General features: G+C 56.9%; 2 protein-coding genes across 3 annotated transcripts in view; one reads left to right on the forward strand and one right to left on the reverse strand.

Annotated features, from left to right (window-relative positions):
* The first annotated feature begins 277 nt into the window (after window positions 1-277).
* On the forward strand, window positions 278-6,771 carry Lfng (LFNG O-fucosylpeptide 3-beta-N-acetylglucosaminyltransferase). Its single transcript, XM_045142791.1, has 9 exons — window positions 278-415; window positions 1,349-1,493; window positions 2,363-2,437; window positions 2,816-2,915; window positions 3,012-3,165; window positions 3,311-3,396; window positions 3,677-3,842; window positions 5,794-5,879; window positions 5,973-6,771. The coding sequence occupies exons 1-9, from the start codon at window positions 278-280 to the stop codon at window positions 6,037-6,039; spliced, it is 1,017 nt and encodes a 338-aa protein (XP_044998726.1). The 3' UTR covers window positions 6,040-6,771.
* Window positions 6,772-14,503: 7,732 nt separating this feature from the next.
* The window catches only part of Ttyh3 (tweety family member 3), a 32,254-nt gene continuing 23,459 nt past the window's right edge, over window positions 14,504-23,298 (reverse strand). Inside the window, exons 10-15 of one of the 2 annotated variants that reach the window (XM_045143101.1) lie at window positions 22,965-23,057; window positions 22,637-22,773; window positions 20,717-20,890; window positions 20,015-20,090; window positions 19,093-19,193; window positions 14,504-17,445 (exon numbers count right to left, since the gene is read on the reverse strand). In XM_045143101.1, coding sequence (XP_044999036.1) covers window positions 19,113-19,193; window positions 20,015-20,090; window positions 20,717-20,890; window positions 22,637-22,773; window positions 22,965-23,057 — 561 coding nt within the window. In that variant the 3' untranslated portion in view covers window positions 14,504-17,445; window positions 19,093-19,112. The remainder of the gene's footprint in view (window positions 17,446-19,092; window positions 19,194-20,014; window positions 20,091-20,716; window positions 20,891-22,636; window positions 22,774-22,964; window positions 23,058-23,298) is intronic. The other variant, XM_004671316.2, reaches the window with a different exon arrangement.

Raw genomic sequence — 23,298 nt, forward strand, 5'->3', positions numbered from 1 at the left:
GGAGAGGCTAGAGGCTGCTTGGGCATGAGTCTCAAATGAGGGAGGGAAGGCTTCCTGTAGCCCTGGGGTGCCTTTGAGTCAGACCGAGTCATTGCGCTCCAGCAGGGGCAAATCAGTGTCTTGGGCAAGGTTATGCAAGAAACTTGCAGTCTTTGGAGAGGTAAAAGAGAAGAAGGCCGGGTCAGCAGGGGAGGCGACGCCTGGCCACAGGCCCTCCTGCTCCTCCCCCACCGCCCAGGAGCGCGCCAGGCTGCAGGCTGCCACCGCTGCAGCCACAATGGTTGGGGCAGAACTTGGCATCCTGTGTCTCTTTGAATGGCGGCTCCAGGAACAATGCTGCTTCCTGTGGGTGTCCGCACCCCCTCGCCAGCCCTGCTGCCCTCACCGCCCTGACCCACCTCCTTTGGAGAAGTTGGTGGGGGTGGGGGAGGAGTGGGTCCTTGAAAGGCACCACTTCTTCCTTGGGGTGTGGACACAGGCTGGTGTCTGTCCTGGTGTCCCTGCCTTGGTTTCCCTACTGTGTACGAGGGAGGGCCGGTCATGGTGTCCCTGCACAAGGAAGAGGGAAAGGACAGTCGGCCTGAGCACTTGGCTATCCACAGGCCACCTCTGCTGTACCCATTTTACAGAGTCTGGAGGGGCGGGCAAGGCCTATGGCTGCAGCCCCTGCTCCCTCCTCTCCTGATTGCTCTGTGTGTGTGTGGGGGGGGGAACGACTGGAGGCTGGGAACCCCCATTCTCTGTGGCCCTCAAGACTTGGTCTCCTTGAGGCCTCCATGAGCTGAACAAAGGTGACTTTAATCTTCATAGCCTTGGGCTGGGTTTTTTAGGACACCATGGAAGCGCGGGAGAACAGGCCTCGCTTGATCTCATTAAGGAAGCGGTTTTTTCCTTTTAATCCAACTATACTGGAGCATCTGCACGGGCCGGCCCACTCTGCCTCCCACGGCATTCCTGGGCTGAGATGCTGGGGTGGGGGGGGCTGGGTACGAGTCTGTGCGTGTGGGCTGCCTGGGGTGTCTGCTGGGCCCGGGAAGGAGGGGGTTGCATGTGTGCACACAGTGTATATACACCCCACCTTCCCCTCCTGTACCTCCAGGGCCTCATTAAACTGGGCATCTGGGTTTTGGGGTCAGGCTGAGAAAAGTAAAGGCTGCTCAGGTGATGGGGTGCACCCCTTTGGGCCTGAGGGGAGGGGAGGGCTCTCCAGGCCTGCACATGCTGGTGTCTTCTTAGGACCTGTTTGTGCACAAAAAGGAAACACAGAGAGCGTGGGGAGAGGGGGATCTTGCCGTCTTTGCTCAGGGTATCCCCCACCCGCCCCAGGCTTGCACTCCTGTCTTGCCAGGGTGCGGCAGGCGGCACGCGCTGGGCGGGCCGGCGGAGGAACGAACATTCCTTCCCGTGTGCCGACTGGCCCAGGCGGGCGCCGGCAGCTCCTTGCCCCGCCCTGGCGCGCCCCCTCCTCTTCCACCGAGCCATCCTGGCAGAAGGTGGCCCTGGGCTGAGGCTGGTGGAGCCTTGGCTGTGGTCTTTGAGACGCGAAGGAGCGCTGGGCTGCAAAGGTGCCCTGATGCCCTCCCGCCCCACAAGCCCTTTCCTGACGCCACGGCACCGATCTTGAGGGAAGTTACAGAACTTCTGGGAAACTGCCTTCTTGAGCACACAAGCAGTATGGGTATCTTTGAGGCCGGAGCTCAAGGACTGCTTGGCCAGTGGCCACACCCCTCCGCAGGAAGCTCTCGCCCAGCCGCCCCAGTTAACCAGGCCAGCTGTATGGTAACGACCGCGCCGGCCGCTCCTGCTTAACTTGGCCGAGTTAAGGCCGGCCCAGGCCCTGGACAAGGCTGTGGCGGACAATGGCTAGTGATTCATCCTCCCTCCGGGCCCTCCTTTGTCTGCCAGGGCTTGGCAGCCGCCCAGCAGAGGCCTTTGTCCCCGACCCAAGTGATTGAGGCTGGGCTTCCCAAAGCCGACCTCCTCTGCTCGTCCCGGTCCCCGCCCCCTCCGGCAGCCCAGAGCCTGCAGGCTGGGTGGCAAGCGCTGTGTCAATAAGGGTGTGTGCCCTGCCAGGTGCACAGGCTGGCGGGCAGGACTTGAGGGGGGAGCCTCCGGGGGCTACCTGGCAGGTGGGTGGAGCACCCCACCTGGCTCGTGCCTCACAGCTGCTGCAGTGACCTTGAGCCCAGCTGTCGAGGTTGAGAAGTGAGGCCCCCCACAGCCCAGCTGCCACTCAGCCTAGGCACTAGGAGCTACAAGTCTGGGTGCCAGTGGGGAAACCGGGGCTTGGAGAGTAAGGTGAACTACAAGATGTGGGAAGGGCCAAGTGCCCAGCCCCAGCCCCTCTTCCCTGGAACCACAGGCTCAAGACTCTGCTTTTCCTTCCAGACATTCATCTTCACTGACGGGGAGGATGAAGCCCTGGCCAGGCTCACGGGTGAGCCCAGACTTGGGGTGAGAGGGGGTGGACTTGGTACCCTCAGCATCCCTTTTTCCTGCTGTCTCCCACAACCCCCCCCCCCCCGGGGGCGGGGAGAGGTCTTGGGCTGCAGGGCCAAGAGGGCAGTTTACTTAAGGGCTTCGCTCCATGCCCCGCCCCACCACTCCAGGCCCCCCCCCCCATTCTTATGCAGAAAAGCCCTTTTCAGTCCTCTGGGTCTCTTTGAGCCAAGCTAGAGGCAACAGGTGGCGGGAACTGGGGAAAAAGCTGGCTGAATGAGCTGGGGTGGGGGCTGAGGGGGGAGGGCTGGCTGGGTGGGGAAGGGCCTGCTGTGTGCCCCGCCCAGACCCACTCATCCCCTCCCCCTGCCCACAGGCAACGTGGTTCTCACCAACTGCTCGGCGGCCCACAGCCGCCAGGCTCTGTCCTGTAAGATGTCAGTAGAGTACGACCACTTCATCGAGTCCGGGAGGAAGTGAGTGGGCCGGGGGTGGGCTGTCTCTCCCCTGGCCGTCCTTCCCCTGCAGCCCTGCCCCTGGCGGCCTCCCTGACAACGCTGCCCCTCCTCCAGATGGTTCTGTCACGTCGACGATGACAACTATGTCAATCTGAGAGCTCTGCTCCGGCTGCTGGCCAGCTACCCGCACACTCAGGACGTCTACATCGGCAAACCCAGCCTGAACCGGCCCATCCAAGCCACTGAGCGCATCAGCGAGAACAAGGTGGTGAGTATCATCACCCCACCCCCTCCTCCTCCTTCCCCTCCTCGCTGTCCCAGTCCCACATACCTGGAGAAATGGGGACTGCCCTGGGCTCTGCCGCCGCCCCGCCACCCTCCCCCAGTCTCACCCCAGGCGTTTCCTCTCCCAGCGACCCGTGCACTTCTGGTTTGCCACCGGTGGGGCTGGCTTCTGCATCAGCCGAGGGCTGGCCCTCAAGATGGGTCCCTGGGCCAGGTGAGTTCTCTGCCCTGGTGAGGCTGCCCACGGGGGAGGTTGTCCTGGGTCCTCCAGTGGGCTGTATGCCCTAGCTGCCCCACCCCTCCCTTTGATGTCCTAAAACGGCTGTGTTTGCAGCCACTCCATCTGTCTCCCAGGCAGGACAGCCCTGCCTGCATGTGGGACCCAGCTCCTTGGGCACCTTCACCTGCTTTCCTAGCCCAGCTTGGCTCAGAGCTCCTGCCCAGTCCCCTAGGTGGCTCCGGCTTTTACTAACTGTCCTTGGGGCCCTTTGCAGTGGGGGCCACTTCATGAACACCGCCGAGAGGATCCGGCTCCCTGATGACTGCACCATCGGCTACATCGTGGAGGCCCTGCTGGGCGTCTCCCTCATCCGCAGTGGCCTCTTCCATTCCCACCTGGAGAACCTGCAGCAGGTGCCCGCCTCCGAGCTCCATGAGCAGGTGTGCATGCACCACCCAGGCCTGCGTGCCACGGAGGGAAGGGGCACATCCAGTGGGGGGGGGGGGGACCGAGGTCATAAGGTGAGGAGACTTCAAGTTTTATTTTATTTTATTTTGGTATTTTGAGGTAGGGTCTGACCTGGAATTCACTATGTAGGTAGTCTCAGGGTGGCCTTGAACTCAAGGAGATCTTCCTACCTCTGCCTCCCGAGTGCTGGAATTAAAGGTGTGTGCCATCACACCCAGCTCGATTTTTATTTAATTGTTGAGAATATTTTATTTATTTGTGAGAGAGAAAGAGGCAGATGGACGGTTGGCATGCCAAGGCCTGTAGCCACTGTAAATGAATGAAATCTAGAAGCACCACCTTGTGCTCTGGCATATGGGGGTCCTGGGGAATCAAATCAAACCCGGGGCCTTAGGCTTTGCAGGCAAGTGCCTTAATGTTGAACTCTCTCTCCAGCCCTTTTGTTTGTTTGTTTTGAGGTTGAGTTTCTCTGTGTCACGCAGTTTGGCCTTAGACTTAAAATCCTCCTGTTCAGCCTCCTGTAAAGCACTGGGATGGCTGGCTTTGTGCAGCTACTTCCAGCTCCGGTCACCAAGCACTGGGGTACCCCACCATTGTGAACGTGGTTCATCCTGTGTTGCCTGACTGGGGCTGGGTATCTATCTAGTTCAGTGTTTTACCCACCAAGCTCGGGGTAACTTAGGTTCCACAAAACAGACAAAGCTTTGGAGGTGGCTTGGTAGGCACAGTGCTTGCTACACAAACATGAGGGTCCCCAGCATCCACAAAAAATAATAAGCCAGACATGGTGGTGCATACCTGTAACCTCAGACTGGGAAGGCAGAGACAGTGGGTTCTCTGGGGTTCACTGACTAGCTAATCTATCCAAAATCAGTAAACCCAAGGTCCAAAGAGGCTGGGGAGATGGCACAGTGGTTAAAGTTGCTTTGCTCCACAAGTCTGCCGGCCAGGGCTCAGGTCCCCAGCAGCCACCCTAGCCAGACACTCGTATTCCAGCGAGCTGATAGCAGTGGGAGGCAGTTAGGAAGGAGGATCCCCAAGCTTTTAGGCCAGTTAATGTAGCATTCACAGAGGCTGAACAAGAGAGACCCTTGAGAACCAACACCCACAGGTTGTCCTCTGACCTCCTTAGGTGTGTCTGTACACACACACACACACGCACGCACGCACGCACGCATTAAAAAAATTAATGTGAGGGCTGGAGGGATGGCTTAGTGGTTAAGGCGTTTGTCTGCAAAGCCAAAGGACCCAGGTTCAATTCCTCAGGACCCATGTTAGCCAGATGCACAAGGGGGCGCACATGCCTGGATATGATTTGCAGTGGCTGGAGGCCCTGGTGCACCCATTCTTTCTCTCTCCCTCCCTCTTTGTCTGTCAAATAAATAAAATAAAATAAATATTTAAAAAAAAAAAAAACAGGGCTGGAGAGAGCGCTTGCCTGTGAAGCCTAAGGACCCGGTTCGAGGCTCGGTTCTCCAGGTCCCACGTTAGCCAGATGCACAAGGGGGCGCACGCGTCTGGAGTTCGTTTGCAGAGGCTGGAAGCCCTGGCGCGCCCATTCTCTCTCTCTCCCTCTGTCTTTCTGTGTCTGTCGCTCTCAAATAAATAATTAAAAAAAAAATAAAATAAAATAAAACAGCCAGCGTGGTGGCGCACGCCTTTAATCCCAGCACTCAGGCGGCAGAGGTCGGAGGATCACCATGAGTTAGAGGCCACACTGAGACTACATAGTAAATTCCAGATGAGCCTGGGCTAGAGCAAAAAAACCAAAGCTACCTCGAAAAACAAAACAACAAGAAAAAATTAATGTGGAGAGCAGTTGTGAAAAACACCTGACATTGACCTGATCACAAGCACACCTACACCTTGCACAAGCGTATGCACACATACACGTGCTTTAGACCCCTGTGGCTCCTCCCACAGGTGACACTGAGCTATGGCACATTTGAAAACAAGCGGAATGCCGTGCTGGTGAAGGGCCCCTTCTCTGTGGAGGCCGACCCATCCAGGTAAGGAGACAGGCCCAGTACCCCTGTGCAGCCCCCAGTGTGTGCTCCTCCCCTGCACCCCACACAGACGGGCCCCTCGCTCTGTCCCCACAGGTTCCGCTCCATCCACTGCCACCTGTATCCGGACACACCCTGGTGTCCCCGCACTGCCGTCTTCTAGCAGCCATGGCTGAGACCCTGTCCCTGGTCGCCCCTGGTATCCAAAGGGCTCAGGGACCCCTGTCATGCACCCTGGCCTTGGCATTCGAGGCTCCTCGGGGCTGCGTTTATATATATATATGTATGTATGTGTATGTGTGTGTGTCGTGTGCCACCCTGTGTGGCAGACTGCTGGGCAGTCCTGTTCCACAGGAAGCGGCTGAAGTGCCCCTTGCCAGCCTTTCCACGTTCCGAGGGTCACTCTGAGGGGAGTTCTGTTACTACGGTGTTTGGATCTCTACAGTGGGGGCTCAGGGCTCCTCGCAGGGGTTCACAGGAGCACTCTTGCAGCGCAGTCTTTGCTGGGGTACCCAGCTCCTGGATCCTGTCCTACTGAGAGCCCCCGTTCAGCTGAGCCCTGCCTAGTGCCTGAGAAGCTGGTTTGAGGGGGTTGAGAGATCCAGGCCCCCTGCTCCTATGAGCTCTGGGTGCTGTGACTTTATGACAGAGGTCCCTGCCTAGTTCCAGGGGCCACCTGTGCATCCCCCAGTGACCATTCAGGTGGTGAACAGTACTGCCCTCACCTGTAGGGGTTCTTCTTGGCCCCCCCTCAAGGTCCTGCCTTTGTCTCCCCACAACCTGGGGAGTCAGAGCTGAACATTTTATTCTCCTCTCCGAAGTAGAGAGAAAGTCGCCCATAGTGGGTGTGTCTGTAAATATTGTGACAGTATTTTTTTACTGTGCTGCTTTTTGAAAACGGGGGGGGGGGGAGGGGTTGCTTTTTGAAAAGGGGGGCTTGTTTTCAGTGGTGGGTGGGGGAAGGTTCTTTTTTTTTATTTTTTCTTTTTCTGTGGACCAGAAAAAAAAAAAAGCTAAATGGGCTTGCCTTTGCAAAACAGAACCAGGAGTATCTGACGCTGTGTTTACGCCTTCCAGTATCTGGAATCCCATTTCCGTCTTCCTTTCCTCCCCAGCACCCCGAGGCTCACCTGGCCCCTGTGGGCTGTGTTCTCTTTGCAAAGACCTAGCTAGGCGAGTGAACCGTGAGGGAAAAGCACTCAGGGAATTGATGTGTTGTTGCTATGGTGATGTCCTTTCTCTGAATAAAGGTGCTCTTTGCATCAACCCAAGGGGCCCTGGTCTTGGTTGGAAGTTGTGTGGGGGGGGTGGTCTCAGCCCTTTGCCCACCAAAAGTCCCTCCACGGGGCTGGAACACTTGGTAGGGAGGCCACTGGCTTGTTCCACGGACAGGGTAATGGGTAGGAATCCCACAAGCGAACTATTTGGAAGGAAATTTGAGATCAGAATAAGTACTGGCCCTTGGGGCCTGTGGTGTGCTCAGTCCAGGCAGGTTGGTCTCTAGCCTGTGGATGGGCACTGTGCTTCCTGGGGCAAATGAGAGCCATTAGCTGCCGGATCCTCAGACAGGAGTTCAAACCTCCCTATGGGAGGGATCTTGGCCGACGTGGATTGGCCCAGGACCTCGTCCAGTCACAACCCGAGAGTTCCATCTTGCAAACAGGCAAAAGGAGAGTCGCGACAAGCCATGCCCGTGGTCAGGATGTCTGAGGTGGCCCACTTCCCCCTGGTACCCAGCCTGCCTATGTTCTCCCGACACAGCCCAGCCCCCTTATCTGTTAGTGGAGTCCTCACGAGGATGGGCACTGGCTTTGAGACCTGGGTGGGCCAGAGCTCGGGCCTTTATTTTTGTTTTCTACTGAAAGTGGCTCTGCAGGGGGGGCTTTGTTCCTCAAATCCAGCCTCAGAGTGTAGGGGAGTCCCTGCTCTCCTCCCCCTTTCCTGCAGCCACCTCACTTTCCCCATCTTCAGCATCATGCCCCACGCCTCCTTGGCCTGTTGAGGCTGGAGGCCAGGTCTCCTCATCCACCTGCTACATGCCCACATTCAGGGCCTCCACCGCCCCTAATGGCCTTGGACAGAGCCCTTACTGAACAACTGCCTCTGCCTTGGGGCCACTAGCCTGGGTCTGAGCACACCATGGCCCTGAATAGACCTGAGTCACACGTGAAGCTTCAGAGGGTGAGGAGGGAAGGTGGTGGGAGAAGGGCAGTGGGGAGAGCAGGATGCCTGTCTGACATCCCTACCCTTATTTTAGGACTTGGTGCCAACTGGGTACAGGGCCTGGTGGAGGTGGCGAGGGCCCCACTTGTGGGTGAGGAAGCTGACACTTGGCGGGGGGTGTTGAGGAAGTCACAGTGGAACAGACTGCACAAGCCACGGGCTGCCTTCCTGCCTGGTGAGTCACAGGCCGCGGCCCTGACCCCCACGACCTCCTGCAGCTGGCATCAGCCTCCCCAAAGAGCCGGGAGAGGGCTTGCTTGCGCTTGGAAGGTTGAGGCAGGAGAAGTGCCTGTCACAAGATCAAGGCCAGCCTGGACTACATGGAGAGAGACTCAAGAAAAAAAGCTGGGCATGGAGACTACTACATAGACCCTATCTTAAACCAAAACATAAAAATAAAAAATTCAGAAATAAGCCGGCGTGGTGGTGCACGCCTTTAATCCCACCACTCGGGAGACAGAGGTAGGAGGAGTGCCATGAGTTCGAGACCACCCTGAAACTACATAGTGCCAGGTCAGCCTGGGCTAGAGTGGGACTCTACCTCAAAAAACAACAACAACAACAAAAATTCAGAAATGTTGCTGATTGGGGGGAGGGGATTCCAGAAAGGACACAGCAAGCTGCCACCCCTCAGAAGAGGAAGCAGGTCCTGAGGGGCCTGATTCCTTCCACTTTTCATGGGGATCTGAGGAAGAGGTCTTCCTTCCAGGAGATGAGACAACCAGGGCGGAGGTGGGGCTTCCTTTCTTCCCCAGGTGTGTTCTAGGGACAGCCATGCCCTCCATACGCACTAGGCTGGTGGCCCTCTCCCAAACCAGCCATCAGTTTTTGGGGTTTTTGAAAAGTAAAATTGCAAAAGCTGGGTGTGGTAGCACACACCTTTAATCCCTTGGGAGGCAGAGGTAGGAGGATCACCGTGAGTTCAAGGCCACCCTGAGACTCCAAAGTGCACTCTAGGTCAGCCCGGGACTAGAGTGAGACCCTACCTCGAAAACCACCCCCCCAAAAAAGTAAAATTGCAAATGCAAATGGGCATGGTCACACAGTGTATAAGCCCAGCGCAGTCTGGAGTGTTGGAGGGAGGACTGCCAAGAGTTCAAAGTCAACCTTGCCTTTGAAGACCCTGTCACAAACCAGCGACAACAGCAACAAAATGTAAAACCACCCAGACAGCTAGCTGGGTGTCGTCAAAGGTGCACAATATAGCTTCCACCCCCAGCTTCCCCTTTCCAGGGGTGAGCTTGGTTTATAGTGGCCAAGGCCTGCTGAACTGGGTCTGGTGGAGACTGTGGGGTTAGCTTGAAGCTAGCTTCCTCCCTGTTTGGGTCAGCAAGGCTGACTTCCTGGAAGAGGTGCTGGAACGGAAAGCCAAAGCCACAGAGGCTGTGTTGAAGGGGGGAGGGTGTTTTGTGTTGGCATAGCCTGCCAGGGTGCCCAGGGGGTGGGCATGAAGGCTAGGAGGTGCAGTGAGCAGTGGAGCTGAGACCCAGCCTCCCTCCCCTAGGTGACTCCCCTAGGTGACGGAAGTCAGACCCTACTGTGGTTTCAGTTGGCCTCTTTAACCATCCAGGGCCTGAGGCTCCAGGGGAAGCCAGGCCCGCTTCTCTCAGACTACTTGGCCAGGCTACTACATCCCAACACTTGACCCATCTGGCTACCTAGCTCTGGCTTTGTCCTCTGCCCAAGCCTGCCTTTTTTTTTTTTTAAGTTTATTTTTATTTATTGGAGAGAGAAAGAGGCAGACATAATAGGTGCGCCAGGGCCTCTAGCTGCTGCAAATGAACATCTGTGCATTTGGTTATGTGGGAACTAGAGAAGCGAACCTAGATCCTTTGGCTTTGCCTCAACCACTAAGCCATCTCTCTAGCCCTGCTTTTTTTTCAGGTCTGATGGTTGACATCTTTTTTTTTTTTTAATTGGCCTATTATATATAGCAATGATCTATAAAGACTTATTTTATTTTCGTTTTTCGAGATAGGGTTTCTAGCCAGGCTAACCTGGAATTCATTATGCAGTCTCAGGGTGGCCTCAAACTCATGGCGATCCTCTTACCTCTGCCTCCCGAATGCTGGGGTTAAAGGCATGTCTGTTATGTCTGGTGACTTTAAAAAACATATATATATATTTGTTTATTTATTTATTTGATAGCAACAGAGACACAACGGGCATGCTTGGGCCTCCAGACACTGCCAACAAACTCACGCACCACCTTGTGCATCTGGCTTACGTGGGTCCTGCGGAATCAAGCCTTGTACCGGGGTCCTTAGGCTTCACAGGCAAGCACTTAACTGCCAAGCCATCTCTTCAGCCCCTCCCCGGTGGCATTTTCATTGAAACATATACTTTTACCATATTCGCCCCCTCAGGCCCGTCCTTTCTCCCTCTCCTGCCAGTGTCCCCTTTCCCAGACAACCCTGCTGCTCCTTTCATGGCGAGTATGATGGCTGAGGGCGTGGCTGTCCTCATGCTAGCGTGCAAAGCCCGCGCTCCATCCCCAGCGCTGCATGAACCGTGCACGGTGGCACATGCCTGTAATCTCAGTACTTAGGAAGTGGGTGCAGGGGGATCGATTCAAGGTCACCTTTGGCTACATAGTTCAAGGCCAGCCTGGGCTACATGAGACCCTGTCTCAAAAAGAAAAAAAAAAAGCCGGGCGTGGTGGCACATGCCTGTAGTCCCAGCACTCGGGAGGCAGAAGTAGGAGGATCGCCAAGAGTTCACCCTAAGACTACATAGTGAATTCCAGGTCAGCCTGAGCTAGAGTGAGACCCTGCCTCGAACCTCTCCCCCCTCCCGCAAAAATAAGAAAAGAAAAAAAAATACTTTAGATACATATATAAAATATAACCAACCCTTTCCCTCCCCCCCCCCTTGTTTTTGTGAGGTAGGGCTCAGTCTAGCCCAGGCTGACCTGGAATTCACTATATGGTCTCAAGGTGGCCTGGCACTCACGGCGATCCTCCTACCTCTGCCTCCAAGTGCTGGGTTAAAGGCGTGCACCACCATGCCCGGCTTCCAGCCCTGTTCTTGGAGGCCAGGTCCGTACACACGCACACAGGAAAACACTTATTGTACTGCTAGAAGTTATCCTTATCCTAGAGCCAGGAGGTCTCCCTTCTTTGACCCTGGAGGCTTCCTACATGTTGGCATCGAGTTCCGGGGCTAAGAGCTGTCTGCTCACCCACGCAGGCCTCCACCTCCCCTGTCTAGATCGGCCTCCTCCATTCAGCCCGCCACAGTCTTTGGGCGCCATCTGGTGGCCACAGTCGGTAGCTGTTCCTAGTCTTAAGTCTCACTTTTTACCTTGCCTGGCTCTAGGGGTGGAACCCTGAAGGGCAGGGAAGAAAAGGGCAGGGCTGTGTGTGCTCCCCCAGGTGCGTTCATGGTGAGGTATGCTCCGATGTCTCCTCAATACAGCAATAGTCGGCAAGGGTCAGGCTTTTGCTGCCTTTGGAACGTGGCTCCTTGAGTACCAGGTGCCAACATCCCGTCCTCAGGAGTGCCTGCCCCCCTTCTCCCAACAGGGTCCTGTCCCAACCCGGCCCTCCACCCCTGAATCTCTGGGTACTTAAGATGCAGAATGTAAGTGACAGAGAAGTGCTCAGCACTGAAATATCCCTATGGTGGGTTCTGAAATATCTCTATCACACCTTCTAAGGCTCAGGGTCCATTGCAGAAGAGTTGACTGAAAGAATGTAAGAGCCAAAGGAAGGGTAGGACTCCTTGCAACATGCTCCTCCAGACACAAAATGGCTTGGATGTCCATGACTTCACAATGCTGACACTACCTACACAAGACCATCATAATGGGAGGAAAAGATGATGACATCAAAATAAAGAGACTGGTTGAGAGGTGGGAGGGAAAGTGGAGGGGGGAGGGAGGGAATTACCATGGGATATTGTTTACAATCATGCAAGTTGTCAAGAAAAAAGAAAAAAAAGGGTGTGAGCCATGGGAGTCGAGGGCTATTGTGACCTTACAGGGTGCACCTGAGTGGCCACCCTGTCTGGCCACTGTGCCCCCTCCCCTGCAGTCCTTGTCGGCCAGCAGCTCCCATCACTTTGCAACACAGGGCCCCGCCTCCAAGCGGCTCCTGTCCCCATGGCTCCTGAAGCCTCCACGTGCTTTGCCCAGGAGGTCTTGACCAAAAGTCATCACCGAGCTCGGAGGAAGCCAGGCCCTCGACAGCTTCCTCCATAGTGCGGCTGACAGGCTTCCAACTGGTAATGCTGAGGTTCCAGAAGGGGCCTGCTCTCCATCTTTACATGCATCTTTAGGAAGATGAGAATGCCCATCCCCCCCCTTTTTCTTTTGAGGTAGAGTTTCACTCTAGCCCAGGCTGACCTGTAATTCACTATGTAGTCTTAGGGTGGCCTTGAACTCACAGCAATTCTCCTGATTGCTGGGGTTAAAGGCGTGTGCCACCACGCTCAACTGTTTTTTTTTTTTTTTAATCTGTTCTCAACTCACCCTCCTTGTGCCCACTTTCCTGGGCTTCTGTTTGCTGTTCAGTTACCCCTGAGAACTGCTCCTTTGTAACTTGAATGGTGGGGGTTCTGGGGCCCAGTCTTTGGTCTACTTGTCTCCTCTTCATCATCCACTCCTGTGGGGATCTCCCATTATTTGGGGGGTTTCTGTTGTTGCTTTTGTGTGTACGTAACATGTGTGTGTAGTAATGTGGTGCCTTGCCTGCAGCAGGGGTGCCCACATACAGTGGGTGGCAGGAGTTGAATGTCCCGTGTCTGAGTCCATCACTCTTCCACATGGTAATTTTTTTTTGTTGTTGTTGTTGTTTTCAAGGTAGGGTCTCACTCTAGCCCAGGCTGAGCTGGAATTCACTCTGTAGTCTCAGGGTGGCCTCAAACTCACAGCGATCCTCCTATCTCTGCCTCCTGTGTGCTGGGATTAAAGGCGTGCACCACCACGTCCGGCCCACATGGTATTTTGTTTGTTTGTTTGAGCCGTAGTCTCTTCACTGATTCTGGATCTTGCAGGGCTCCAGGGCTTCGTAGGTCTGTTTCCTTGTGGGACTGAGGTTATAGGCACATGTGGCAGTGCCCAGCTGTTTACTTAGGACTTGACGAGTCTGACTCTGGTGGTCCGAGACCCTTGGGCTTACCAGGAAGCACACTTTACGGCTCAGCCTCCTGTCCAGTCCCAGGCTGGCGGCTTAAACACCATATCTGTTTCAAAGGGTCCATCTTAGCCATCTAGCCCACAGTCTTCACTGAGCCCTGATCTTTCAATGCCCCCTCCACCTTCAACATCAAATACATACCTGTGGGCTGGAGAGATGGCTCAGTGGTTAAGGCGTTTGCCTGGGAAGCCTAAGGACCCAGGTTCAATTCCCCAGTGTCCATGTAAGCCAGATGCACAAGGTTGCACATGCATCTGGAGTATCTTTGCAGTGGCTAGAGGCCCTGGCGTACCCATTCTTACTATCTGACTCTTTCTCTCAAATAGATAAAGAAAATAAAGAATATTTTATACACACACACACACACACACACACATCTGTGGTCTGGAGAGATGGCTTAGCGTTTAAGGCACTTGCCTGAGAAGCCTAAAGACCCAGGTTTGATTCTCCAGGTCCCACGTAAGCCAGAAGCACAAGGTGGCGCATGTATCTGAAGTTCATTTGCAGTGGCTGAAGGCCCTGGTGCACCCATTCTCTCTCTCCCCCTCTCCTTCTGTCTCTAATAATTAAAAAACAAAACAAAACAATAGACAGATGCATGCACCACCTTGTGCACATGTGTGTCCTTGTGCATTTGCGTTACCTTGTGTGTCTGGCTTATGTGGGACCTGGAGAGTTGAACGTGGGTCCTTAGGCTTCTCAGGCAAGTGCCTTAACTGGTAATAAGCCATCTCTCCAGCCCTCCACCTTGTTTTTTGAGACAAGGGTCCCTCAGTGATCTTGGAGCTCACCAACTTGGCTACTGGAGGGTAGAGGAGCTTCTTTTTCCATCCTAGTTCCAGCAGCCCCCCCTCCCACACACACGCCATGTCTTCTGCAGAGCCAGATAGAAGCGCATCTGCCCACCCATCCTTCTAGTCATCCAGTGAAAATCTTCATCCACCCCTCTTGGCCCTGCCACCCACTGAGTCCAGCTTGACCTGCCCAGCCAGCAAAACGCCTAGCCTCAGCCTGCCTGGCCCACTGCTCCTCCACCCAATGACATCCTCTCCATCCTCCTTGGCCTTACCAGCCAGGTCTGCTCCAGCCCACCTTCCCGTTAAATGAGCCTCTCTACCCATCCAATCTGGCCCACCCACCCAGTGGTCCTGCCCCAGCCCATTCACTCATCCAACTGAAGCCTGCCTGGCCCACTTGGCCCTACCCACCGGCAAGGCCACATCCCACCGATGAAGTCATCAGTGGCCTCAATCCAGGACTATTCAGGAAGAGAAACCTGCTTTTTATTTTTCTTTTAAAATCGTTTATTTTAAAACATGAAACCCAAGCTGAATAAAAACCACAGAAATTACATGGACAAGAACTTTTAGTTATTTGCCAAGAAAAATAATGTTCCCTAAAGAAATAAAAATCAAACCCCAAACCCAGTTTTAAACAAAAAAACACAGCGACAATAACACAACAGCCATGGCCCTACAGAGGCTGGGGAGATGCGGGGCTGGCTCGGCTCAGATGTTATGGTCCCCGGGGGGCAGATGTGGGCAGAGGGACAGTAACCAGGAAGCAAATCTCAAAAATAATATATATGTATATACACACACACACGTATGTGTACATATACACATACATACATAAGATAAGGGGCATGGCACACAACTGTTAACTCAAAAAAGACCCCCTCTTAGGGCGCTAGTCACCTTGGGTTTCCATCTAAGCACCCCCTCTGGACTGGGCAGAGTTGGACCTAGGCAGGATGGGCAGTGGAGCTGGGGCTGGGAATTGCATAGTGAGATGGGGTGGGTGGGCGCTGGGGGACCTGGTCAGGGGCTGCTCCCAGTGACATCAGTGTCCCTATCCATCTGAACCTTCCTCCCATCTGACCAGGGACCTGGGTCTGGCTGGTGGTACAGCCGCCAGATGCTGGGGTTCCCGAGAGATGGGTGGTAGAATGGTGGACAACCACAGGCAGCTGGCCTGCCGCCCCCCTGGGGATGTGGAAGGGTCACTGGGATGAGAGAAGCTAGGCAAGTGACACTCAAAATATAGGCAATAAAAAAAAAAAAAAACCCACATCAATAGGAGCTGCCCCCTCTGCCAACAAGAGATCAGGGTGGACATCCCCTTCTCGTTCTGCATCTTTCTCCTTTCTTCAGCCTCGGTGAGTGAAAAGTCACAGACAGGGCACGCAAACAGACGGTCAGGACTCCCGAGACAGCACAGGTCAGCCACATCTGGGCAGCACCTGCCACTCATGCTATGTCCATGCAGCGCTTGTGCTTCAGAGAGGCCCCAGGGCACACACGGGCACCCAGGTGGAGGTGCCCATGCCTCCCTCTGGGCCTGCATCCAGGAATGTGCCCAGGGCACACAGGGCCCAGGGAGAAAACCGGGTTGGCTGGCTGCGGCCGGATCTCCGTGGCCCAGGCTGTCTGGGAGCCAAAGGCAGAGTTCGTTCCACTGAGGTCTGGTCATGCCCAGAGAACGCAGAGGCCCAGGCATGGGCCCTAGGCCCACTGAGTCCTCTGCGCACAACCCACTCATCCCCGCCACCTTTTTGGTCCCAGACACCAGCACAAAGAAATGGGTTGAGGAAGAAGGGAAGGTGGAACCTCACCCCAGGAGGGCTGAGGCCCATGATCCCGGGAGGCATAGCTGCCTGGCTGCTCTGTAAACCGCTTCCCGCTGCAGGGCCCCAGCCATGGACCCAGCACACGATGGCTGCCCCGGCCCTGGCAGAGCCTCTGGGTCCTGGTTTGAGGGCTGTGCCGCCCCACGGCAGGAAGCAGGGCAAACGGTCATACACTAAAGCCAAAAGCACCTTAGGGAAGCTTCGTTCCCGCTTCACAGGTAGGAGGACCAAAGCCATAGGGACCTTGGTCCAAAGTCCCCAGGATGCTTGTTCCCGAGGACATGGTCCTCCTGGGGCGGCACCTGCCTGGGGAGGGGTGTCCAGGCCCTTTGGGCCATTCGCTGATCTGCGGCCCCTCCCCTGCAACACCCCACGAAGAACCAGCTACTCCAGCCCTGGCTCCCAGGCAGCTGCTGGCCTCAACTTCTAGGCTGTTTTCAGAGTCACACTTGATGGCTCTGGGTCAGCCAAGGGGCGCCCGGGGAGGCTGGGAGTGAGGTTAGTGGTTAGTCTCAACAGGGGGCATGTGAGGCTGGGGGGGCTCGTTCATGGCCAGTTTGAGTCCAGCCCCCGAGGCTGGGCTCCAGAGACACTGCGCCTGCTCCGGGTGGAAATGGAATGAGAGAGAGAAGGGGAGGGGGCAGCGTCTTGCTCCGCCTGCACCCCAGCCTGCCCAAGAGATGACGGATGTGATTAGTGCAAAAAAGCAAACTGGACGAAGCTGCCACTCTTCGGGAGGATGAGGGATGAGGGAGTTTGGCACCAAGAAGGTGGCCAGCGCTGGGAGGCCAGTGAACAGCCGGGGCTCTGTGTGGCACCTGCTGTCCAGGGAGGGCTGGGCACCTTGGGCAAGGGCGGGCACTGAGGAGACAGCGACGCTGGGCAGGAGGCAGAGGAAGGGCTCTGCCCAGGAGGAAACTCTGGGAAGCGATAGGAAGGGCCAAGTCAGCCGGGTGGTCAAAAGGAGGAGCTCGACGCTGCGGAGAGAGAGGCATGTGGAGGGGCTGCGCTTGTGCAGGCGAGCAGCGGCGAGCAGACCTGCCCAGCAGCCGAGGACGCCAACCGAGCACAGGGGCTCCTGCTGCCTGTGAACTGAGAAGTGACTCGTGGAAGCGCCAAGGGCAAGGTGGCACCGGGAAAGACTTGGAGCTGCTGGAGGGAAGGAGGGACTCGAGTGCAGGGAGCAGCGTGGATGGTCACCTGTGGGAACCAAGGACCTGACGTAGCGGGGCTCGGCGAACCCAAGTGGGTGGCAGGGACGGGGGGCTCAAGGCCAGGCAGGGCTGGGATGCTGGTGACAGCGTCTGCCCAGGGCGTGACCCCAGCATTCTTAACTTCTTGGGCCAGCCCCAGGGCTCGTGCTGGGCATCTCTGTACCCCCTGCAGGGAGGGGAGAGCAGGGGCTGGCCTGGCATGTCGTGCAGGGTCAAGCAGCAGCGCTGGCACGGGAGGAGTGGGGAGGAGGTTGGCACATGGGGCAGGCAGGCGGCCGGCCGGTCATGGTCTAGTGTCCACTGCCGCTGGAGTCAGGGCGAGGCTGGCTCGTGGCGAGGTATTTGGCTCTCATGCTGGAAGTGTACTGGAGGAGAGAGGGAGGAGGGTGCGCGGTCAGCAGGGGCCCTGGGCAGGGCCAGGCATCCTGCAGCCTCCTTGATGTGCTCCTTGGCGAGGTGTGCCACAGCTAACCCTTGTGTGGGGGCAGAACACGGAAGCATGGTGGGTGCGTGGCTGGCAGAGCCCTAAAAGGAGGTGTCCGGGAGGGCCCAGCTGGCCTGGGGCCTATGTAAAGAATTGGGTACAGGTGAGGGATGTGTTGTGATGGAGTCCAGAAAGCAGTTTTTTGAGGTAGGGTCTCACTCTAGCTCAGGCTGACCTGGAATTCACTATGTCGTCTCAGGGTGGCCTCGAACTCACTGTGATCCTCCTACAGAAGAAGTCAATTTTGGCCCAGGCTGGACCAGGGGGTGGGGAGGCACTTGCCTCCCCCAATTAGATGAGTGCACACCGTCCCCTACTGCCACCAGCATCGGCATGTTTAGCTAGACAGACCCTTGCTGTCCCCGCGAACTGAGCTCAAAGGTCTTAACTGCACCCCACATCCCCAGAAACTGAAGGCTGTCTAGGTTCTGTCCCTTTCAAGTCTGAGGCCACAGAACTTCACTCCCCCACCGCTCCCCACAGCAGGTCCTCATGAAGCAGGGCCACAGGCCACAACAGCTGAGCCCACAGGAAACAGGACACCTGAGCCTCCTCCCCAGCCATTCAAACCCATGGCTTCGCCAGCGCGTCACTCCCAGGGAAGGAGGGCTCCCAGGGGTGGCAGTGACACTGCCCTTCCTCCTAGGTTGAGGGACCAAACCACGGGTTCCTTCAGGGTGTCGGCACTCAGGAACAGAGGCAAGACAGCCTGTTTGTCTTGGCCACCCTCAAGCTAGCACAAGTATGAAGGCCTTGAGTAGTATGTGTGTGCGCGCATGTGCGCACACACGTGTGCTTGCGGAAGAACACTCGAGGATGATGCCAGGGTCAGGTGGTGTGAAGTCACCCAGAAGGCTGGCCCCACAGCCCCTAGATAGGAGGGACAACGTTCCCTGGGTCCCTGAGTGTTCTCCTGGGTCATCTAGAAGGTTGCGAGCAGCCTGTGAGGTGGCCATGGAGCGGGGGTGGGAGGCCAGTGGCACGTAGCCATGTCATTCCAGGGACATGCATCGGGGACGGGGTGGGGTGGGAAAAGTGGTGCGATGGGACAGGGGGAGGGGGGAGAGGGAGGTAGCAGCCCAGAGCCCTCAAGGAGTCTAGGCAGGCACCAGCTCTGCTACAGGGGAAGGGGGGCGGAGCTTGCACGCTCGCCTGCACGCGCCTGTGTGCGTGGGGTGACACACAGGGCTGCACACCCGGGGGGGTGTTCAGCTCGACATTCAAGCTCAGGTGCACACGGGGTGGGGGAGCCTGAGTGGAGGTGACGAAATGAGCTAGGTCACTTACAGCTGCAGCAGAGTCCCTGGAGGCTGGGCAGTGGGGGGTGGGTGGGTAGAGAAGCCTGGAATGGGAGTCACTGCCCATGCTGAGACCAGCAGGCTCCAGGCCACGGGACAGGCCTCTGGCTGGACTGAGCCAGCCCCGGCTGGACCCTCGCAGTGGGTGGAGGGTGGTGGTGAGCGGAGGGTGCAAGGCATGAAGGTGCAGGCGGGTGGCCGTGCGGGGCGGGGGCCGGGCGGGTCAGTACCTGTCACTCTGAGGGCACAGCTACCACAGCGTTCGGGCGCTGTCCATGGGCTTAAATTGCCAACCCGCATGGCTGCCAGAGTCCAGAGCAGCCAGGTAGCGCTAGGAGGGCCCAGGGTGGGAGGGGCACAGGAGAGAGAGAGAGAGGTGTCCTCAACGCCAGGCGCGGCGGGCCCTGAGCAGGCCATGGGGCCAGAGGGCCAAGGGTGAGGGCATCAGAGTGTCACACGGGTCCCTGACCATCCCAGACCCAGGCCTGTGCTAGGGGACAGTAAGACAGTGTGACTGCCACACAGCGGGTGTTTATGGAGCAGAGCAGCCTCTAGCCTCTCTGCCTGTCCTCACAGCCTGGCCCTCCAGGAGGCCCCTGGGCACCCGTTTCTCCACAAGCCTCTGCTTTTTGGCACAACCTCTAAATCCGCATTTCCTTGGTCAGGGCCTCACCCCCAAGGTTGGGACACCAGGTCCGGGAACAGCCAGGACACAGGTGAACAGGAGGGAGGGAGGGAAGAAAAGGAGTGGGGGAGGTGGAAGAAAGGGAAGGAGGGAGGGAGAAAGGAAGCAAGGCTCCAAGGAGAAGTCAACCCATGGCTTCAGGAAGCTTAGGGAGAGAAAGGAAAAGGGAGCACTGCCCCTCCAGGACAATGGAGCTCGGAAGGCCCTGTTGGCCACCTGCTTACTCCAAGGAGGGGCCAAGGGCCGACCTGCTGGGCAGCAGGCTCCTCAAAAGTGATAAGTGCTGGGAGGCCCATCTAGCCCCCAACTACTTAGGCCAGATGACCACCAGCCCTCAACACTGGAGATCCACAGCTGAGCCAGGGCCAACAGGCCTCCGAGAGCTACACCAGAGCAACATGGTGGCAAAGCCAAAGACCCTCCAAGCCCGAGGGTTCCCACACCCACCCTCTTGCCCTGAGACTTACTGAAGGTGGTGGGGACTCGCGCCCGATGAGGGGTGTGTTCTCACAGCGAGGATTCTGGAAATTGGCATTCTGGCTCCTGAGGGGGAAGGGAGAAAGGATGTAAGTGGTCACCTGCCACACAGACTCAGCTCAGGGTGAAAAAGTCCCTCCACCTTTTGTGTGTGTGTGTGTGTGTGTATGGAGGCCAGAGGACAACCTTGGGTTGGAACATCTACCTTTTTTTTGTTTTTTGGTTTTTTTTTTGTTTTTTCAAGGTATGGTCTCACTCTAACTCTAGCCCAGGCTGAGCTGGAATTCACTATGTAGTCTCAGGGTGGTCTCGAACTTATAGCAATCCTCCTACCTCTGCCTCTCGAGTGCTGGAATTAAAGGCACACTTACCACCTTGGCCCGGGCCACAGCCCACCTCCCATCTGACTGGGACCCTGTGGCTTCCCCATAGCCCTTAACTAGGTTCACCTGGGCACTTGTGGCCTCAGTACAGGCTGCCCCACCTGAAGCCTGGGCTGCCTACCCTTGACACAACCCCCCTCTCTCAAACCACCTGGCCCCCGCCACCCTGGGACGGCCTCTTTGCCTGCTAAGCCCCAAGCTGCTGGTGCCTGCTGACCTGTGGGGCCTCCGGGCGGAGCACGCGCACTGGTCCTCGCCTGGGCTCTGCCCACCCTCACCTGGGCTGCCCACGCGGCGCCCACGACTCACATGTACTCGGTGACCGGAGCGTTGCTGACCGTGTGCGTGGCAGCCGGGATGCTGGCTTCACTGCCATAGCTGCTCCCGCAGCTATACAGGCTGGGCATGTGTACGCGGTAGAGACTGCCATGTGCCTGCCGCTGCCCAGAGGTGGCCTCCTCCTCCCCATCCTCGTCAGGGCCTCTGCAGGGAGGGACAGGAGACAGTTGGCCACAAGGCCAGTGGCAAGGCTCTGGTGCAGACACCGGCTTCCCATCATGGCTGGCCACATGCTCAGGGCAAGACTGTGGACCCATTGCTTGGCTCTGTGCCTCAACTCCTCAACTCTGCCCTGGGCCGGGATGCTAGAAGACCCTGGCGTGGTCACACAGCCCTGGACCCCGTCCACAGAACACGGAGGTCTAGTGTCCTCTTTTGGCTCCGTAGGTCTGACCCCACCTGGGTGCAGCCTGAGCTGACATGCCCTGCTCTGCGGCTGTGTCCCGTTCCCTGTGGTGGCTTGGGGCCAGGGCTCTTGAATCTCTGCAGCTCGACCACGCTTTCCTGTCTCACACGCAACCCGGGGCTGGGCTGCCGGGTGCTGAGCACTTGGGGTGAGGCAGTGGAAGTTGCTGGCTGGGGGTGACCACAGCTGAGCCCAGGTAGGTCTCTCCCAGCTCCCCACATGAGGCCTGTTACAAGTTCCTTTGTATAGCTTATTTTACAGCGAGGGACACCGGGGCTCGGGATTTTAAGTGGCCTGTCTGTAGTCACACAGTAAGCAAGGATGGAGATAGGGTTGGACATAGGCATGTGGTTCTGGGGCTTTAGCCACCTTCTTACAGCCTGTTTGTCACCACTACCATCCTCACTACTCCCACTCATGCCGTCACCATCTTCACATTCCGATCACACCATCACCACCATCACCAGAACCACCACTGTCCCCACCATTGTCACCGTCACTACAGACACCACCACCATCCTCACCATCACCATAATCACCCCCATGACTGTCACCTTCACCATCAACATCACCATCATCCTCCTCACCATCACAAAAGCCACTATCAATAAGAATACCTCACTCCCCCCATGAGGTGAACCTTCACAATCATGACCACCTCCTTCACCATCACCTCTGTCTTTTTTTTTTTTTGAGATAGGGTCTCACTGTAGCCCAGGCTGACCTGGAATTCACTATGTAGTGTCAGGCTGGCCTCAAACTCACGGTGATCCTCCTACCTCTGCCTCCCGAGCACTGGGATTAAAGGTGTGTGCCACCACGCCTGGTTCACCTCTGTCTTTAGCAACATCACCACATCACCAGACATCACCATCACTACCATCTTCATCACCACCTCATCTCCATCAGCACCACAAGGGGCAGTGTGACAGAACAATTGGGGCACACATTTACCATCCGAGCCAGGCCACCAATAGCAGCCACGGTCCCCACAGAAGGGAGATGGAAAGCCTGGGAGGTGGCTGTGGATCTTCAGCCAAGGACCTGGTTCCCCCATACCTCCTCAACCCAGTCCTAGCTAAGGAGACTGAGGCAAGGGCCATGAGGACTCTGATTTCAAAGATAAGGATACAGGGGCCCCAGTCAGGTCCCTTCTAGCAGGCCACAGCCTTCCTCACGCAGAAGCTGAGGACCCATAGCTGGCGTCTCCACCCACAACTAGGCACACCCTGCACCCAGGGGGCAGGGAAGAGATTCTGATGCCAGTGCAAAGTTGCAGGAAAGCCCGGCTCTGCTCCCTGCCTGGGAGTCCCATGACCACAGGCTCACCTGGAAGCAGGTGGCCTCAGACATGCTACAGAGGCTGGACAGGGTTAGGTGGTGAGGAGGCATATGAAGACCACCCGAGACTAAGTATCCAGAGGCAACCACCCGAGCTTGCAGAAGGGACCGCCCCAGCTCCAGGCCCTCATTGCAAACCTCACCTCTTTTGCTGCCAGGTGTGGGGCACACTGCAGACGACCGAGCTGAACATGAGCGCTGTGACGAAGGAGAACAGGGCCAGGTAGATGAGGCCCTCGACGCCGTCATGGCAGAAGCCCGTCAGTGCCTGCACGTAGTCCTGGGCAGCAGGGACACAGGAGACCAGGGACACGCAGAGAGTCAGGAACAAGCAGTGTGAGACCGACCTGTCAGGCCACACTGGATGTCCCTGACACGAGGACCCACCATCCGTGGATGAGTCCCTGTCTTCCAAGGGCCACCCACACCTCTTCCTGTTGGCTCCCTTCTGCCCCACCCCAGCGGCCTCACCAAGTGCAGGCTGCGACAGTCCACCAGGGCGGTGAGGTGCTGGAGGTTCACCTCTGTGCTGTTCAGTACCTCCTGGACGCGGAGCAGCGGGTCCTAGGGGGCACGCACCACTCACGGTCAGTGCCAGGTTCAGGAGGACCTAAACCAGCCATGCCCCCTCCCGTCCAGACCCAGGGGAATCTTCGGAAATGGCTGCCCTGGATTCTGTGACCTGGACTCACACGGACAAGGGAACCCATAGACACTTGTCCAATGTGACCAGTGCAAGCTGGGCGTGGTGGCGCACACCTTAGTGTCAGCACTCGAGAAGGTAGGAGGTTCGCCATGAGTTCAA

This window comes from Jaculus jaculus, chromosome 2 (genome assembly GCF_020740685.1).
Source record: "Jaculus jaculus isolate mJacJac1 chromosome 2, mJacJac1.mat.Y.cur, whole genome shotgun sequence".
NCBI lineage: Eukaryota > Metazoa > Chordata > Mammalia > Rodentia > Dipodidae > Jaculus > Jaculus jaculus.